The sequence below is a fragment of the Papilio machaon genome, chromosome 1, assembly GCF_912999745.1.
Source record: "Papilio machaon chromosome 1, ilPapMach1.1, whole genome shotgun sequence".
NCBI classification, from domain to species: Eukaryota; Metazoa; Arthropoda; class Insecta; order Lepidoptera; family Papilionidae; genus Papilio; species Papilio machaon.
The window spans coordinates 6,998,840-7,019,147 of NC_059986.1; the positions used below are offsets into that span (position 1 = coordinate 6,998,840).

General features: G+C 32.7%; 2 protein-coding genes across 2 annotated transcripts; both read right to left on the bottom strand.

Annotated features, from left to right (window-relative positions):
- Positions 1-3,085: 3,085 nt before the first annotated feature.
- Positions 3,086-16,881, bottom strand: LOC106720067 (zinc transporter ZIP10). The gene is made up of 4 exons (XM_014514647.2): positions 16,436-16,881; positions 11,881-12,022; positions 4,391-4,585; positions 3,086-4,061 (listed from the first exon to the last, which is right to left on the bottom strand). Exons 1-4 carry the CDS (start codon positions 16,601-16,603, stop codon positions 3,139-3,141), a joined length of 1,428 nt encoding a protein of 475 aa, XP_014370133.2. The 5' UTR covers positions 16,604-16,881; the 3' UTR covers positions 3,086-3,138.
- On the bottom strand, positions 5,948-7,497 carry LOC123721376. The gene is made up of 5 exons (XM_045679956.1): positions 7,464-7,497; positions 6,978-7,171; positions 6,610-6,790; positions 6,417-6,470; positions 5,948-6,165 (listed from the first exon to the last, which is right to left on the bottom strand). Exons 2-5 carry the CDS (start codon positions 6,999-7,001, stop codon positions 6,059-6,061), a joined length of 366 nt encoding a protein of 121 aa, XP_045535912.1. The 5' UTR covers positions 7,002-7,171; positions 7,464-7,497; the 3' UTR covers positions 5,948-6,058.
- Positions 16,882-20,308: the final 3,427 nt, after the last annotated feature.

Here is a 20,308-nt window from a genome sequence, read left to right on the forward strand (position 1 = left end):
TCATGACTCAACCATGACTTGGTATTGCATAAGTTGCTTAGCGGCTAAAATCACTGGGTTTCAAAGATTTAAGTAGTAGTTGCCTTGTGTACAAAAGGCATTAGAACACATTTAGTGAGGTGGTATACGAAAGTATCATATACAAAGTGACTGTGACCAAATGTCAGAAAAATTGTTATAACAATTATTTTACAAATCACTTTTATGATTGCTAGACCACAGTTATAATGAAAGAAAGCTATTAATGTTCTTATTTTAACCATTCATAATATAAATAAAACTGTACATAATATTTAATTAAATAATTTCTAGATGAAAATTAATTCGTTATGTAGTAACTTAGACTTACAGTAGTTTTAAATAGAGACCAGTAACAGGCTATATTTTTGATAGCCATAATTTTACAAAATTTGACATGATGATTAATTAAATGAATTTATATTTATTCAATCACTTTATATTGTATTGCTATAATTATAAAAAGTTTGCTTGGTTTAATTCTACCAAGCAAACTTTAAAAAAATAGACCACCTAAAAATCACATCTTAAGTAACATTGGCCAAAGCTAATGATAACTGCCATTTTGAAGTTTTCTATTTTTAAAAAATTGAAAGAATTCACAGAACAACAAAAGAGTTTTTATAACAAAATTCGTAAGGTCAGATTAAAATTCTACAATAGTAAAAAATTGCGTTTAACTACGTAAGATTTTAAGTTCATTCTTATTTAGACAACAAGAATGTAATACAGCCAATATTTAGGTAGATTCCGTAACGACGTTATCGCCAAAAAGCCTTTGATTACAGATTACTTATAAATTTTATTATATTACTCACCACTCCTTTCAACATTTTATATTACAGAAATATGGCAGTTTATTTAAATACTTTCAAATATGAAGTCTCTAGATAACAATAATATTTAAAACTGCGAAAGTAAATTTTGATGTTTTCCTATTACATATTGACATTCACATTTTGACATTGACAGTAGACCGACCGGGTGCAAAATAAAAAAAAATACAAATATCTTTGAAATGGATGGCAACAAAAGAGGATCGGTGCTGCTATATTAAATACATTCAAATAAACTTTTCAAATGCTTGTATCTGTATTTCATTATATTGTAGGTATTCAGATATTCAGAAATATTATTTTTTTCTAAAATTAATTAGACATTGATATGTCGAATTTGTTTCAATAACAACGACCAACGAATTGATTAATTATATTGCTTGATTACTTGATAATGGCTCCCTCCCTTTGCGGATAGGAAATGTTGTTAGTTTTATTCTTGTTTGGAAGAGACTGGCACAGAGACCCTGCTCCTTGACTGGGTTCGTTTACAATAATAGGAGTAGGACGGTTACGAGTGCTCCTTATTATAACTTTTAGTAAATATCCAAGGAGACATTGACTTCCTCAGTTTTTTGATACATATTTATTTGCAAGTGGGTTATAGGAAAACAAGTATATGTATTTATCGAATTGTTTTATTACAAATTTAAATTTAACTACTACAAAATAAAATCCTTTCATAATTCTTTAATATTATCGCCCTTTACTTGCAGAAATTTACCTTGCCTGTAATTTATAAATACAAAATATAAGAAACTAAAAAAATATAAAATAAATATTTACAGTAAATGATGTATAGTTAGTAAAATATTTTATTATGAATGAATGTAGTTTTATAAAATAAAATGATGCAATAATGAAATATCAAGATGTGAATCTATGCAAAAAATTGACTAGGTCAAATACAGCGCAGATTAGTCTATTTTGAAAAAATACATTAAAAAGGTACAAATGCTGAATTAAATCCATGAATAGGGAAATGGCTTTTCGAGCACAGAAAATACATTAAAATTATAGAAAATATGTAAATAGTTAACACACTTTGTGCATAGAGATACAAAATAATGTTAATTATTTTGTAGTTCTGTAATTTCACCTTTAACTGATTCGCTATTTTCTCTGAGCTGTATTTATTCTAAACATCAGTGGTATCAGTATTGATATAAAGTTAGAAACAAAATATTTCAATATGAAAATATTAAATATTAATTAAATATCAAAATCTAAAATATTTTTCAACCATCGTTACGCAGATATGCATGCTATTTTTTTTATTTTCTAACTCAAAACACTTAACAACCTATTCAAATTTTAATGCGAGTTATTCTTTAGAACAAATAATAGAAAGATAACTCACGAACAATTAGTATGTATAACTCGCGCTACTGGCTAATGTTATATTTCAAGTTTAAAATCTTATTTAATGTAATGTAAGTAACATCAATTTATATCGGAAGTCGTTGGATGTGGAAGGCGGAGGGCCGCATACTGTGGTAGGCGTTGGGGAAAGCCTATGACCAGCAGTGGACAGAGAAGGGCTGATGATGATGGTTGGCTCTTTAATAGAACAGTTCATAAATAGTCTATTTAAGTAGCGGCCACTTCGTCATTTTGGCGAAATTAGCTGGCCACTTGCTCGTTTGCCACCTTCTTGAATAAATAATAAGCGGGAAAATAATGTTTTTCCTTGATTATAAAGAAATTTGTTACCAGCGCGAATTGTATTACTTAATAAAATACCTTATAGACTACTAGGACACTTATTAATACAGTAATAACGTTCTTACTAATGTTTAAAAATATCGTTGGCATATTAATATTATTAAATATAATTTAATAATATAATATGTGGAATGTGTTTTTCATATAAATTATGCAATTTCTTATTGCAATACTTAATGATTATACAATTAGTTGTAGGTTCACTCATCTAAAGCAACGTAAGCTTCAAGTTTCACTCATATTTCTCTTAGTAATGATAACTATTCGATTCTAGATGAAGTAGTAAGCTTGGAACAATGATAAAATAATGTATTCAAAAGGGTGAACTTAATTTTAGAGTTTTCTAGTATCCCATTTGGTTAGTCGCGGATTTCCATGCACAGTGTCTTTACTTCGTATTATCAATTAAAATTAAAACATAACCTAACTTATAGAATAATATTCGGAGCGTAACTATATTTTAACTAACAATATACAAATTGAACAACCACGAGTACCGTACCATGAGGTACCTTAATAGAAATATCACAATACGAATGTACTTTATTTGTTATTTTGTTCATTGTTCCGAACTTCTAAATAGATACTGTATGGAATCTTCGTGCAGAGCAATCAAGAGCATAATTATACCGCCCGTGAGTATGCCGAGTACCGCAAACAATAAGTTTAAAGTTTTTCCATGATTATTTTCGTTAATTTCAGGAACTAAGTCGGCAAGGGCTATATAGAAGAACGTTCCCGCTGTAGCCGCATATATCCATTGCGATGCTGATTCGTGGTCTTCTGCTAGCCAGATCCCGGCAGCCATTCCCATAAAACTCAACACCGAAGATAAAAGATTATAATAAAGAGCGCGTCTAATACTCATGCCCGAACGCAACAGAACTGCGAAATCTCCTAATTCGTGAGGCAGTTCATGACAAAACACGGCAAGGGCCGTTGCGAAACCTGTCACTGGATCTCCACTAAAGGCGGCGCCTATCGCGAGACCGTCAGTCAAGTTGTGCAGGCCATCGCCGACGATCACCATGAGGGCTGTAGACGTCATGGGCCTCTCTACCGGCGGTGGAGGTGACCCAGGCATCATAGCCCCGAGCTCGATCGGTTCCGTCTGTTTGCCAGAATCCACCTTAACTTCTTCGACAGTCTTTCCTTGCGGGGCATCATGCGAATGCGCGTGCCCACCGTTAAGAGTTTGCATGATAGCTTCAACCGAATAGAAAAACAGTATTGTCAAAAAGGTGACGCTGCATTTGAGTATGACTTCTGTTTCTTCTTGAGGTTCGGAGGCCGGCCCATGGGACTTTAGAGCATGAGGCAGCAAATGTAGCAAAGCATCACCGCATAAAGTTCCCACGGCTACCGCGATTAGAAAATGTAACACGTGACTGAATATAGCTGACTTTAATAAAGGTACTATTGCGACTCCAAAAAGACCGGTTGCGCTGATCACTAAGATGCTTAAACTTGCGTAAATCCAGGCTGAAACAGACAGAAATAGAACGATTAATACAATGAAAGTCAAAACTGCGCTAATATTGGTATTATATTATAAATAAGTTCATCTGCTGCTCAGTAAAGTAATTAAATACTTAAATTTAAATATTCTCGAACTCCAACCTCCTCACGTATTTAAATATTTGACAACTTCAAACTTTAGTATATATAAAAATGCCACAAGTGTCGTTATGATGAAGGTGAAAAAGTAAGAAACAAAAGTTTCAGTTCTTGTTTTTTTCATATTAGATGGAGGCGTAGCCATCGACGACAACCAAAGTACTGCTGGCTAAGTTCAAAACAAAGTAACTTACTCAAATATCTTTCTTGTTTGGGCGGCGGCGCTTCAGTCTTGTAACAGGAGCGTTGGTCGAGCTGGTATACCAGGGCGGGACACATTTCGAGGAAAGTCTTCGGATTGATAGTAATGACTCCGGGCTCGTTCTCCATCCCGTACACTTCGAGTATTTCTTTCGGCGATAGGCATGATTTCTTTAAAATCGGTTCCGCTGAAAGTAATTTACATTATAACTTGACGATGGTGATTGTTATCCTATCACAAGGACAGATTATAACGATGCATAAATTTTTCTTGTTTTTAAGCTTTGGTTGTAATTACAGTTGGTTTCCACTGCAGAAACATCTATATAAAAACATTTTGTTATTTTTTTTAATATTAAAAGAATGAGAGAAAAACAATAATGTTTTTGTAGAGTTGTTTTGGCAGCTAACAATTCACGGTTAGCTGCAATTTAGATAAAGCTTAGATTACGAAAAATTCTTAGAAATGTTAAGAAACAAAATTCCTTTTTTTATTTAAGTAGAAAGTTTATTTATATTTTCATGGCCAGAAATCGTTTTTCTTTTAATTCCGTGACATCCAGTTGAGGCCGGCCGATTGGAGTTACAAGTACGAAGTGGACTGCTCATTCGGTGTGAGGTCGGGCCTCTAGGGTCGATGAATGTTTAATGGAGCGTCCGTCTCACCCACGGGACAATAATAGGATAATCGGTTTACAACAACACAGACCATCCGTCTGGAGTTTTGCTTGCATTACTACGGTATATTATAACTGATCGTAGTTAACTTACGCGCGTTTTTACACTTATAAGCAAAGTTTTGTCCACTTTTTACGGCCTCGTCTATTAGAGATAGCATCGGTTGTGCAAGTGGTTAAGCAATAGACTTGTAATCTACAGGTCCTGGTTAGATCCCCGTCATGTAACACTGTATTTTGATCTTTCGCATTTTATAATAAGGAAAATTTCATAATGCAACCTACACATATCTGTAAAGAAATTCACAGATTTCACGATGTGTGTTTGTAGTCAATCAAGTCAATGTAGCCAGGGTAGTTGACTACAGTTTAGACACCCCTAACACGGAACAGGCTCCAGTCCCTCGGTGGAATCGTGTATGAGCCGACTACAATTGTTTTGAAAGTTACCTAAGTTATAAAAATAAAGTTTTAGTGTATGATGAATTACCTTCGTACGCTGTCAAATCTAAACACTTTTACATGACTAATTCGAACTAAACTCAAAACAACATTTTATTACTTTTAAGTCTATTGAGGTTAAAGAATCTATGTGAAATTAATATCCGCCCTTCTTATGTAATATTTAGAGATTTCCCGTTCGGCAAGAAGATAGCATAAAGTTCTCTTAATGTTAACATTATTCAAGATCTGATATCAGAAATGATAACCAAAAAATCAACATAAAGTTAACATAAAGTTAACATAAAGCTCTCTTATGAGCCATCTAGCGCCATCTTTTAGAGATCATTAAAAAGATATCAGAAAGATAACATTTTCTAGAGATCATAAAGTTAACGTTTTTGTGTTAAAATTAAGAGGCTAGTGTAAAATTAAAATTGACATGGAAAATAGGTTTAATTATTGTTTATTTGATAACACAATGAATAGTAACGATATTACATACCAATATAAATAATCTTATTATTAAAATTACAAATACTTTTACGGCTCAAGTAATGATATAGGAGTTTTAAATGTTGGTGGTAGTTGCTGATCCTTTTGGTTCACGTACGTGGCAGGTGGCATTGGTATATTATTTATTCCGCTATCTGAAAATAAAGTGTTTTATTAATAAGGAACAAAATAATCTATATATATAAAAGAAAGTCGTGTTAGTTACACTATTTATAACTCAAGAACGGCTGAATCGATTTGACTGAAAATTGGTGGGCAGGTAGCTTAGAACCAGGAAACGGACATAGGATAATTTTTATCCCGTTTTCTATTTTTTATTACGCGCGGACGGAGTCGCGGGTAAAAGCTAGTTATATATAATTGAACAACTTTATTTGTTACATACCTTCATTATCAGAAGAACTTGACGATGATATTATCTTCTTTCTACTTTTAGTTTCTATAAAATAAATAAAATTAATATTAGAATTATTATATAAAAAATTTTAGGTAAAGGTAAAACAAATACTATTCATTTTTCTTTTCAATTTTCATGCAATTTTAAATTTTACAATTTAATTCAAACTAATGATCCTTACTTTTTTGTATAGGCGTCGATTCATCTTCTGTATCACAAGAGCGTAAATGTTTATTGCAGTTTCTTTTTCCTTTATCTACCATTTCTAATTTTTTATTTGTTTTAATAGCAGCAAAACCTTCATCATCATTTGTAGACAGATTTAGGGCATCTAATTCGAATTCACGCGCTTCGTCATATGCCTGTTATAAAAAAATAATGATAGTTTAATTAATTATTATCTCACTATTGATATAAGGGTGAGATACTGCAAATATTTGCATATCCATATTTGAAAGTTAAAGTACAGAAATACATGAAGAGATTATAACCACAATTATTCCTGATCAACGAACTACATATTTTACTGTATAGTATAAATAATTTTACCAAATGGACCGCAGAGTTGAACATAATTATAAGTGATCCAATTATCTTTAGGGTTATCAGCTCGAATAATTAGTAAGGTAGGATTTTTTGTTTTCGGCCACTTGAAAGTTCGAGATTCTGAATCTACCCATGATGCAGGTACGATTGCAGACGTTTTATCCCAAAAAACTACGAAATACATCTTGTGTTGAATCCTAAAAAAAATATCAAATCAGAAATTGAAAATATTCATTAAATTTTAGGGCATTCTAAATTTTATCAGACACTTTTACAAAGACGATGCTGATAAGTTTTTTTTTTTATTATGTATGAATTAAATGAACAAAATTGTATACAAATGTTTAAAGTTAGAAATATTTTAAAAAGTAAAATATTTAAACTGCATTTAATTAAAATAGCGACGAGCATCGTCTTACAACAATTTTAAATAATTTAATTAGTTATAAAATATGAAAAAATGTGTTTATAACCTATATTCATACTTACAAGTTTATTTGTTCGGCAATTAAATTCTTGATAACTAACTGAATAATAAGAATCACAAATACTATTAATTATATTTTCAACCAGTATGTTAAGTCAAAAATATTACGTTTATGTTGTAATAATTGAATAAAAACACTTAGCAATGCCGAACGAATTACGATGCAATTCACGCTTGTCAACAATCACTCTTTAATGGATGAGTGAGAGGTCCGTATAAAACAAAATGGCCGCTGTTGGTTTTTAAAAGTTTTATTAACAATAAGCCCAGAAAGCAAATTTGTGCTATTCATTGTAACGCGATGTAGCATTTTTCGTTTCCGCGTAATTTTATTCTTACGATATCTCCTAAACTATTAGACAGAATGATATAGTTTCAACGGCAAATATAATCTACATTAAATTCTCTTGATAATGAACATATTTATTTACATAAGGGTTAATACTGAACTTGAATAATAGCGTCGGAAATAGGGCATGAATTTAATTAATGTTTCGTAAAGAAAAAAATGGTTATTGTGAGAAAACTATAAAAGATAGATATATGCTATCGCGGACTTTTATTTAGCACATTTAAAGAGCTACAATTCGCCATACATTATTTTGATGTAGGTCTTATAGTTTAGCCTACGTAAGCGCTGAAAGCAAAAATGTCCCTAATTTTCGCAACAAATTTTGAAGCTTATTCAAAATCTACTAGTCTTCTAGTTATTTAAAAAAAAAAACAAAAAAATGGGACCCACCTGCAAGCACTTCCTTTCGATTAAAATAATTTTTATCAAAATCGGACCACCAGGGGCGGAGATTCGCGGTAACACACATAAAAAAAAATATTCAGTCGAATTGATAACCTCCTTCTTTTTGAAGTCGGCTAAAAAAATATGTCCTCGAAAAGTCATCATTTAGTTATCATTGAGATTGCTTTAAAATGACATCGACAAAAAGTTATCGAAAAGACAACATTTTGCTGAGCTCTAAAAGTCAACATGTTTCAGACAACATTATGTCATCTTTCTGACTTTTATGCCGAACGGGTTAGAACGTGTCACATCAATTATTTAACCATGAACAATTCTTGGTATTTACCATAACACGTGTCATGACGAGAAAGCAGTTAAAATGACACGAATGCCGCTTTCTATTAAGTTCTGAGACACCTTGCACCACATTTACTTTCTATCCGATATAATTACTTTCCATGTCTAACGCATAGGGATTTGAAATTTAAACCTTGTTAATAAATAGTTGTTCGTAATTTATACTTCTAATTCCATATAAGCTAATGAAATTAACACTTATACACAAACATTTCTTATTATTAAATGATTCATTCTAATACTTTTAATAATTGAAAGATGAAAAATGGTTCTCTCATAAAAGTGACAAAAAAGTAACTTTCATTATATAAATGCGAATGTTTCGATGTATGGATGCATGGAAGTTAGAAGGTACCTTATCTCTAGAACGGTAGCATAGATCTGGATGAAATTTGTTATAGATGTAGACGGTCTGGAAGAACACAGGCTATGATTCCCATGGGATACGTTTGTTTCATATATTTACTTGATAAATCCGCAACGGTACAACACATCTTATTGAAATTTGGCAACGATATAGAAGAATATAGTCTCGACTAACACATTTTACGTTTTTTTTATTATGCGCAGACGAAGATGGAGGCAAAATCTGTTGGACAATATTAGAGAAATTGCGTGTTCTATTGACATTTATGGAAAAAGACGGAAAAGTAGAGAGATTGCACTGGTAGTTAGTACTTGGTATTGAAATGGTACGTAACAGAATTTTCCTAGCTTTCAATAAAAGACGTTATTTTTTTGTTGTTTTACCGGTTAGACACGGTCTAGTCATGTAACGCCAATAATCTTTATCTAGAGTATCGCGGTTAAATAAACAGCAAAAACTGACGATTATGGACGTTAAAGACGACGACATTTTTAGTGAATACTAGCTGTCGCCCACGACTCCGCCCGCGCAAATCAAAAAAAACTTAATAGCGGTATGAATTTTTTCGCGCCTTTTAAACCTTCCCTAGACCTCCACGAACATTTCAAGACTAAGATAAGATAAATCCGTTCAGCCGTTCTCGAGTTTTAATGAGACTAACGAACAGCAATTCATTTTTTTATATATATATAGATAGAATAGCGCGTGCAAGTGTAAAGAAAAATTGAAATATCGACCGCTATTTGGTAAAAAAAAAAAATTGACTTTTTAAGTAAATTTTCCTTTCCACTGCTGAAAGATGTGTACCTTATTTGAGTTTTATTAATGAGAATGACAGGTATGACAACATCGTTTTGCACATATGTCTATCGGTAGTAGGAATCCACGAAGAACACCACCACAAATACTTAGAATATTGTTTTACTTAAACATTTTCATTTTGATTGTACCCCGTGTAAAAAAAAAACGTGTGGAAAACTAATTTGCCAAGTCCTTTGTCAATGGAAACGACAAATACAGGTATTTGTATACTGTGAAGAGATAATGTGGAACGTTTTTGCTCGACTACCCGGAAGCCAGCTGTCAAAATACTTCTATTGTGTACATTGCTGGAGTTATTTGTACTTACTTAATGATGTTGTACACACCATTATAAATAACGTATGGTTAACATATTCAATGTTTAGTGTTATTTATATTAGGTATACAACAGGCAAAAACTCATTTAGTAATACTTTATAATATTACATTATTATTTAACATTAATAAGATGTGTTGTAACACTAGATGACGAATGAAAACGCAGGATTAAGTGTTTCAAAATAATATTTAACATTGTATTGACATAGGCAGGTGCCCATTTATCAACAGATTCCCATTCTTTCGATTGTATAATAATAAAAATTATTTGAGATCTCTCTTGCTCATCGATGTGGAGATAAAAGTTATATAAGTTATTATGTAAGCTCTATTATTATTAGTCACTATTGTGTTTTATATTAGGTGTTTGTATTTGACTAAAGGTGTCGCTGCCCATGCGCCATCGGACATAATTTTTTAATGAACATTCTATGCATTCAGTTCGTTCATTTTTACAGTAACAAGGCGATAACGAGCTTTAAATCCACACGAAATTATTATGTATCGTTACCCTCAAAATATCACTATCATAAATTATAAAAATACAAAACGTGCTTTCCTACCACTGGTGAAAAATACGGAAACGTGTAACAGAAAAACCGTGCTATTTATTTTGGAAAAACGACGTCAAAAACGTCATGTGTCGGATTATTATGTTTGTCTAGCTGTCGCTATTATTCAGTTCTTATTATGATATTGACGATTAACTTGTTTATTATCACTAGCGAAACAAAAAGCTGTACTCATTCAAGGTGAATAACGCCTTATTTGTTGGTGTTATATACCTAACGAATAATAAATATACCGCATCTGTCAGTTTTAGTCAAGATAGCGTGCTTTACTCCTATTTATAACCTCAAAGATACAATGGATGTGTAATATAAGTTTCCATCGAAACACTTGTATAAAACATATTCAGAGATAGCACTAAATAAAGATAGAAATCTACCCCAAAGGCCTACTTCAGTAAGCGTTTTGTGTGCAATTTAAAAAGAGAAAACAAAATAAAGCAACGTTCAATCAATCTTTACTTATGAGGCATACAATTATAGAGAACTAACTGTCGCCCAACTCCGTCTGCGACACGAAAAAAAATCTTAATAAGTAGCCTATGTGTTCTTCCAGACTATGTTCTACATCTGCGCCAAATTTCATCCAGATCCGTTGAACAGATCTAAATATTCGCGTTTATAACGTTAGTAAGGTTGATGAAACTAATTGCTGTGTATCGAATCACCATAGTTCCTCCTCTATGGTTAGTGTAACTAAATAACATAAAGGCTAGCGGATATGCAGTGCGGTGATCATTTACAAGGACAGTCAGTGTCCAATCACGTGTCTGTTTATATTTGTTGCCAATTCTAAAATGTTTTGTTTTAAATTTCCGCATTTCACTTAAGCAGTTGCACGTTTATTGAAGGACGAAGCTTCTATTGCTTGGAAAACTTAACAAGAAATAGGTACGTATGTTTTAATTACTTTATTTATTTATTTTAATGTTTTGGGTACGATTGCTTAGTTGTTAGAAGGTCCGTGTTAACGTGGGTTACAAGTTTCAAGCGCCAAAAACATATGTTCAAATACATTATGGTTCTGTTTTCTTTTCAAGAGAATATCATGTTTTTGTGCAGTTGTAACTTGAGCAATGGAAACTAACTGCTACTCTTACTCGACATTCACATTGTTAATTTGCAACACTTTAGTGTAATAACGTATGTAGACAGACTTACAGAAAATTAAATACCGATGAAAAGGCAAGACGTATGGAGCTTAGGTCTTCGTATAAGCTTTCATAGTATAATATGAGGTGACTAACCAATTGCAGGTGATCGTTTGTGCCGATGCTGTGTATCGTGCAGCTGCCGAAATGTGCCATTCACGCGGTGGATGGCCAGGTCATGCGGCGACGTGAACACCCGCCCGCCGAGACCAAGACTGTCCAGCAAATGCTCGAAACCCTGGAAGAGAATATATTGCTAATGTTATAAGTTAGGCGCAATGGTTAAGATGTTATCGACGCCATTCCGACAAACTAAGCTAACAAAGTATGGTCTACGGAAAATCATAAAACGCATTAAATCATAAAAATGTGATAAAATTATTAACTAGTAAGTTTAAATTTCTGAAAGCGTCTATAAAATTAGCGCTGTAAATAAGAGCTCCTAGTTTATTTGTGCAAGCTATTGACTTTCGTTTAAAATAATAATAATTACTTATTATAATAATTTTATAGGAAGTAACTTAATTTTTTTAAATCAAAACTAGTAATAAATTGTTACATAATAAGTACGAATAGTAATTGCGTTTTCATTAATAGCTTATCACTAATTCTCTAGTGATATTTTTGGCGACAGATAAATAACGATTTTGTAATAGAGATTACAAATAAGTACTTTATCATTTAAATGTTTCTGTTGCAAATTATTATGTGCGTTTGTTGGATTATTATTATCAAAAACATTTCTTTTCGTTTCAGCTTGACCACGGAGATTATTTCAAAGTACATACATCTCTGTGTTTGGTGTCTAAATTAATTTTTAACATTTATCAATGTTTTAGTGTTGGTAAGCACATGTAGCAGTATAACTGCTTGGTAGGAAATTACAGAAAATTAGCTGTCGCCCGCAACTCCGTCCACGCGCAGTTAAAATAGCTTAACAGATATTAGCCGATTCTCAGATCTACTAGCCGTTTCAAAGGAGTGTGATAACATTGTGTCACGAGAATTTTATATATAAGATGTTATCTGAAAAAAATTAGGCGCAACAATATTGCACGCATCACGAGATCTCGATAAACATTCGATTACTGTCGTAAATCATATATTAGCAAACATAGTACAAGGAATCGTACCAGAAATTTGAGTAAATTAACAAAAATCTCCTAGAAATTTGAGTAAAAGAACATACATAGTCTGGAACATACTACTAATTAAATTTTTTTTAATTCTGCACGGACTGAGTTGCGGGCGAGAGTAACCTAATAAATTTTCATCGCCATAACCTTAGGTATCCCTAAATTACTTATTACTGTGAATGACAGATCTACTTTAAATACCGGAAGCGATAAATGTATTTGTAATGATAAGGATTACCTACTCAAATATTATAAAATGCAAAAGAAGCTAAAGAAGGAATAATACTTATCATTTTTTTATACTCATATTGCGTAGTTAATATAAATTACATTTACGAAGGAAAGAGAGGTCGAAAAACATGTTTATTTTGTATTTTAAGGAACATACTTCAGAACATCTAAAGTCAATTTAAATTCAGTCCAGCGGTAGCAATTTCTAAGAGTAGGTATAATACAATTCCAATTTATTGATAATTTTCCTCAGTAACATTATCACGTCAATCATTTCTTGATAAGTCATTCATGAATCAGAACATTTCTCTTTCCTCAACAATTTGTGTACACATAAGACGTAACCGTGACAATGTTTACAAACTCCTTCAACACTTTGTTGTATTGTAGCCCTGAATTACTTTGTACGACCATGTTTAGAATTACCAACTGTGATCAATACCGAGTCTTACATTACATTTTTAGTTATGGTATTGCAATAAAAGAAATTATTTAAAAATATTTGATAGTAATGACCTTAAAAAATCTGGATAACTGTCCCCGCAACGTTTTATGTTTCGTTGATACATTAAGTTGAGGTATTCGTGTCGTCTCGTACGAGCGAGCGGCTGTAAAGTTTGGATGACAGCGTAACATGAAATTCCCAGGCGGTAATGAACAAGAATAGAATAGTCGCTGATATTAACGAAAATGACTTTCGTCTCGTTATAGCGGCGCGGCTTCTGGCAACGGCAACGGCGTTTCAAAAATATTTGTAATGTGTATTTTTAAGTTTTCATGAGTGTGGGTGGAAGTGATACGTCCGATTCTATATTTTATATAATGTTGTAATTTAACTGTAAGACTTTTTAAATCCTTTACATTACCAGATGTCCCTGTAAGCGGCTTGTTAGGGCCTTTCCGTTCTGGTCTGGAATTCAAATCTCAGCGCAAAACAATTGTATTTACAAATCTTCTGTTCTTTATTCTAGTGCATGTAGAGTATGCAGTTTTGGGGAAGATTCAGATCTTAAAAATAAAAGGCTGAAATATATAGTACTAATTGTATAATTTAACTGATGAGTGAGAAGACGCACATTATTTTACGATTCAAAAGAAATAAAAATTCCTATGCTTTCAGAATCCGACCCAAAGTTTATATAACCGCTAGGCACTTTATTTTTACATCTAGACTACGATATCTTAACGCGTAAACAGTAGCTAAAACTAACAAGTGGGCATTACGAGACCTAATCCATGACTGCAAACAGTTCAGAACAATGCCCATTATCTAGGCTTGATTTTAGAGTTTTTTTCTTTCAAGCTAATAGAAATTTTAAAAATAAATAAAAACGTAAACCTGAACGCACCTGTTACGTATATAAACAGTACCATGATGTTCGCAAGAAATACATGTATCGGCGACAAGAACAATTAAAAAATTGCCAATCAAAATATGATTACGAAAACCTATTAATAATCTAAGTTTTATGTTTACGCATAAATTTTAGTATACTTACAAAAATAATTAGTAATAATTAATTATGAATACCATCTTAAAGTTGTTTTTTTTATTATTCTTAATACCGTAATTAATTAATAAGTTATACGGACAAAGGGATAATCAATTTAACATTATAGTTAGTAGTCAAAACAACATAAAAACAGTTATTATAACTTAATATAACTATAACTATAACTTATAGCATTAAGAGTGACAAAAAAACTAGAAAATATTCAACAAAATAAAAATGTGGATAAGAGGAAATAGACGCTTAGAAATATATTACTCTTTTGCATTAGATAATAAGAATAATATGAGTAGTAAAATATTTTAAAATTAACAAATTTTGTGTCGCGTCTTCTATTATATTTGTCCAAAAAAAAGAGTTAAGCGAGTTCGCGACTCGCCTAATGATAATTAATTATTGATATTCATCATTAGCCAATAAATATAACATTAATTATAGATAACAGATGAAAATTAATTAAGTATATAATTAAGTTAAAGTAACGCCCCGAAACAAATATTTTATTTCATGTTATAGTGACTTGACACATCTGTCAATAAAAATGTAGTCCTAATAATCGACTCATGTAAAAACTATTCTAATTTAGCTACGACAATAGTAATTATATTACGGAGAGTAAACTTAAATATAGGTAAACATTAGTAATCATCGATTGTTTCGATTCATTTGAAATCTATCGCACTTCTGCCTCGCGACACGATTTAGTCGTATTTTATAGAATTTTTAAGACAAAATAATTACACGTTGTTGTCATGTGTCAAAATAACTTAAATATATAGTAGAAAAACATTTGTAGCATTTTCAGTCAACTATATACCAAAGAATGCAAATTGTTCGCTTGAAGATTCCTTAATGACATCTGAATTATTTAAGTCCGATAAACCGCTTCTTCTTTGATGTTATGGAAGTTCGAGGGCGGCTTTTATTTGAGATGATATTCACTTCGTTCACTTTAAATACCTATTCATTTAAAATAATCTGACGCAATGAACTATTAACGTATAGCTTCGCTCAAAAAATTGGTCTTAAAAAAGTGAAAATGCAATAAACACTAATAATTTTCAAAAAATAGACAAAGTAACAGATAGTGTAGGCTAGTTCTCTAAACAAACTTCATAGCAAACGCTGGTCGTTCTTATAAAGTCGCTATGTCCGCTGTCGAGAATTAAATTTGCGACTTCCTTTTCCGCAATCTGCGCTTAGACGACCGTATACAATTTTAAATATAACTCTACCGATATACATGTCGAATTGCTTTGTATTGTTTTAAAATATTTGACACGGCTGCCAGTTAGTAATGCGGCATTCTGCGCGGTGTCCTAACACGCTATCGTGAATGCATTTTTAAAAACAAATCAAGGATTGAATGAAACGGACAATGGTCAATCGCTCGACGTATGAAAATGTAATCAAATTAACACACATCGATTTATTAATTTCTATAACTTAGCTCTAAATTTTATATCGGCAGCTTTAACCAAATAGAGATAAGAAAATATATTTTTTGATGCCGATAAGTGTTCGATTAAAATACACTTTGCTTAGAGACGATTAAGTTCGATGAACTTCTGTTCAGCAAAACGGAAATGGTGTTATAGAAAAATAGTTTTACTTTTTCGTCGGACATTATGCCTGAAATGGCGCGAAAAACAGAAAACTACTTAATTTCATCTATTTAAATTTTATTCTTAAATTTTTTTGTTAACTAAGAATAATTTGTACTTAGTTGATATTTTTCTCTAGGAATATAAATAAAATATAATTGAAACTTACCTCGAATGTGATGACACCTTTATATCCATATTTATCGAAGATCTTATCAATGAAATATTGTTCGGCGGGCAGCGTATTGTTGACATCTGGTAGAGGCGTGATGGCCTGCAAATCCGGTGCCGCGAGGGCCAGCGAGGACAGCATCACGATGGAGCTCGCCGTCAGCATGGTGCCAACTGGCGACAGGTAACCGACGACTGGCAGTGGCGAGCGAGCTAGAATCTAGCTAGAACAGGAGTGCGCACCACCCACTATCGGCTGAGTGTCGAGATATCACGCCGCGTTGTTTACGCGCACCGTGTTTGTTTGTTTGTTCCCCTTCACAACATTATCACCATTAGATCGCGAATCACTGCGCCCGCGCCGACGTCCTCATCGATCGAAGTTCGGCGTGCGTCTGAGACTTTCACCGGCTGCCGGCTGATGTATCCGAGGCCGACTCGAACACCGTTATTGATAAAAAGGTGGCATTTACGCGCTGACTGGCTGTCTGGCGACTGGAAAATTAAATCTATTATGCGAAAGTGTCTATTTTTTCCAAGGACTGATCTGAGGGCGTTACGTTCTCTATTATTGAGATTTCCTCGTTAAAAAAGATTCTCCTATTTAAATTTCGATGACATTGCTTTGCGTTGTTTGAAGTGTCATTTGTGATCATTGAGATCGTTCACAGGGTTAGGTAGGGTAAACAGATAAGTGTACAGTTACGTTATTGATTCATGATAATAAATATATTATTAGTAAACGTAATGAGTCAATAACGCGGGCTTCCAACATCTACCGTATAAAATCCTGAAATACAAAGTTACAGAAAAATAGAAATAATTGAGCATATACATTTTTCTTTTACACAGATGTAACAAATTTTATTCAGCTAACTTTGCTGTGAGATGGATGATTTGAGGTATTGTGAATAACATAGTTGTTGATAACAGGAACAGCTTTGATATGGTATCAACCAGATCGTGAGTGAACAGCGAGTCATTTAAAATAGTACGACATCCCGTTTAAAGAAAAACTATATATTAATTGATGGTGTAGTGTTTTGACAATAAGATAATCAATTCGTGGGATAAGCGATGCGCGTACAATGCGCTGTGCTATTCGTTTTTTGTTTCGTGCCAAAGTACTTGTCACTCGTCAGTCCCGGCACGTACAGCACACATGCAATTATAATTCTCGCAGACATACCGATGGTACACTTTGTCGCCTTATTGTATGAGCAAATTAATAACTAGTTGATTTTTAGAATCGAAGTTTTTTACTGCCACTTACGCACGCAAAGTGGATATCTTATACTAAGTTTATATGAGATTCCCAAACTTTTTCTCATAGCCCTTTCCAAAATTTTGTTAGATTTTGGAGAAATCCCTGCTTCTACATTTTCTTCAATTGTCAATTCCCAACTGTACTTCCTACAATCGTACAATCCCGTGCTGGGTCTCGGTCCTGGACTTGAAGACCCAACGAAGACCATTGGACCACTTTGAGAATCACTGGTCTACACTATGTTGAACACCTATCGATTCCGATTGCTGCAGTATCACAGTTAAGGTTTTAATATTCTTTTTATGGTAGAGGCCTTAGTTTCCTAATTGATTTCTTTACTCTACTACCAACTATTATTGATAGAGTTCAGGGTTTATTCGTGTAGCATTCTAACAATACAAAGAAAACTTACCAATGTTTTCTATTGAGATTATAAACTAGTCAATGAAAAGAAATTCCAATGAAACATGATACGTGACGTATCGCATACAAAGACAGAAACGTAAACACAGAAACTTTCTTTTTCGTTATATTTTGTCTTCAAATTTATTTAAAACTAGCTTTTACCCGCGACTCCGTCCGCGCGGAATAAAAAAAATGCACACAAGATAAAAAAAACAGTTCCTATGTCCGTCTCCTAGTTCTAAGCTACCTCCTCATCAATTTTCATCTCAATCAGTTCGACCGATCTTGAGTTATAAATAGTGTAACTAACACGACTTTCTTTTATGTATATAGATTTGAATGGTATTGAGAAATGAATGGTATTGAGAAACGGACATACAAACGTTCCCGCGAAAAACGTAAACTAGTCATCTGTCAATAGACAAGATCAATACTGATAAAATGTAAAAATTGTCTATTAAATGTTAGGTTTGGACTTTTGTGATCTTCATTCATTAGATTCAGATTCGTAAATCTTTGTAATTTTATGTAATTCTAATAAATAGTTGTAATTTACTGCTGTATGCTATGGCCTCGTGGCGTGTAAGTGTACTAGTACAAATAAGTGTTCGATTGTAATTACGTTTCAAACGAGTGTAAAAGTGTAAATCGCAATTTAATTGCCAATTATTTACGTGCTTGACAACTGAGCGAAAAACCGTGATATAATCTGTATTTGTATTAAAAATATAACAATTTGACGAAATATAAGTTACGGATAACACTCCGATGTACATAGCAAATATAATCAATTTGACTCAATTTTCATGTAAATTTGAATTTCTGACGTCACATTTTACATTAAAAAATTATGTTTGTTGAGCAAATGCCTGAATTTGATTTGCAAAACGGCAGTTTTTGGTTCGATATTGAAGATAAAGGTCTTTGTCATCTTTTCAAAATGTTATACGTTATCTAAGTATACCTTAAAATAATACCTTTCTACTTGAATCATAATAACAGACGTAGCTTGTTGGTTCAAACGTAAAACTGAGAAATAATAATCCAAATTTAAAACATTATTCAAGGTACATAATTTTTTTTAAATACTAAAATAGGTTAAAGTAACTACAATAGATGGCTTAAATTTAATCTTTGTCAGTAAATTTTGCAATATAAATGCAACAAGGACGCAAAACATCTGAAATAAATAAAAAAAACAATAATGAAATCACAAAATAAAACATTTTAAGGAATCACTACCAGTTACCTCAATAAAGGATGAGAGAGGGAGGGACAATCATCTCATCATCTCTTTACCCTTCTCCTTATTGAGGATATTTGAATTAACTCCCTTTTTAAATAAGCTACATTACTATCATATGAGTTGACTATAAAACTGTACTACACTTTCTTTACATATTAGGTGGCAAATGAACAAACGCCCAATTGGTTTCGCAGTAACAGCGAAGCGACCGCTGCCCGTAGACGTCCGGAATTGCAGATGCGTTGCCTACCTTTAATCGGCCGAGGAAAAGGACGCACAGGAGGAGAATTTTCCCAAATACTCCGTCATTAACTACCCATAAAAAAATCTGTTAGGTTAATATTAAAGATTAGATTACAGTTTTATTTGCGCGCTTGGAATAAGTGGGTACAACCTTATATAAATCAAACTCGATAAATATTTGCAAAAAATACAACGCATTATAATCTCCGAGTAAGGGTTTTTCCATTTGCAATAAATAGGTCCTTATTATTTTTAATAATAAGAAAATGATTTAATTTATTTCTTCAAACAATTTTAACAGAGTGAGCGACGGGCCGCGTCCGCGAAATAATACCAATCCCACTCACCCTGATGAAGAGCCCCCGAAGGGCTCGAAACTAGTCGGTGACAACACCGGACATATATACGTGAGTGTTTTAGCCGTTTCTATATAAGTTAGTAATAATGTCTCACGAAAGTTTGAATAATTTAATAACAATTTTAACTAATTAATTATCGATTTAATATTCTTTCTTCACAAAACATATTCTCTTATAGTAAAATCCTTTGCTAGTTAACTTCAATGTGAGTTACATAACTTCCCATGTCTATATCATATTTTGTAATAATTTTCAAACATAACATTTTCTCCCACAATATTTTTTTTCACATCGCCGGCATGCAATCGGTTAATCTGCAATTAAGTATAACAAATATGAAAAATTGAGCTG

Coding starts and splice junctions, on each gene's coding strand:
- LOC123721376 (XM_045679956.1), bottom strand. CDS start 7,001: ATGTTCAACTCTGCGGTCCATTTG. Junction 6,791..6,977: donor TCAACTCTGCGGTCCATTTG/GTAAAATTATTT, acceptor TTTTTATAACAG/GCATATGACGAAGCGCGTGA. Junction 6,471..6,609: donor ATCGACGCCTATACAAAAAA/GTAAGGATCATT, acceptor TTTATTTTATAG/AAACTAAAAGTAGAAAGAAG.
- LOC106720067 (XM_014514647.2), bottom strand. CDS start 16,603: ATGCTGACGGCGAGCTCCATCGTGATGCTGTCCTCGCTGGCCCTCGCG. Junction 12,023..16,435: donor AAGGTGTCATCACATTCGAG/GTAAGTTTCAAT, acceptor ATTCTCTTCCAG/GGTTTCGAGCATTTGCTGGA. Junction 4,586..11,880: donor CAAACGATCACCTGCAATTG/GTTAGTCACCTC, acceptor AATTACTTTCAG/CGGAACCGATTTTAAAGAAA.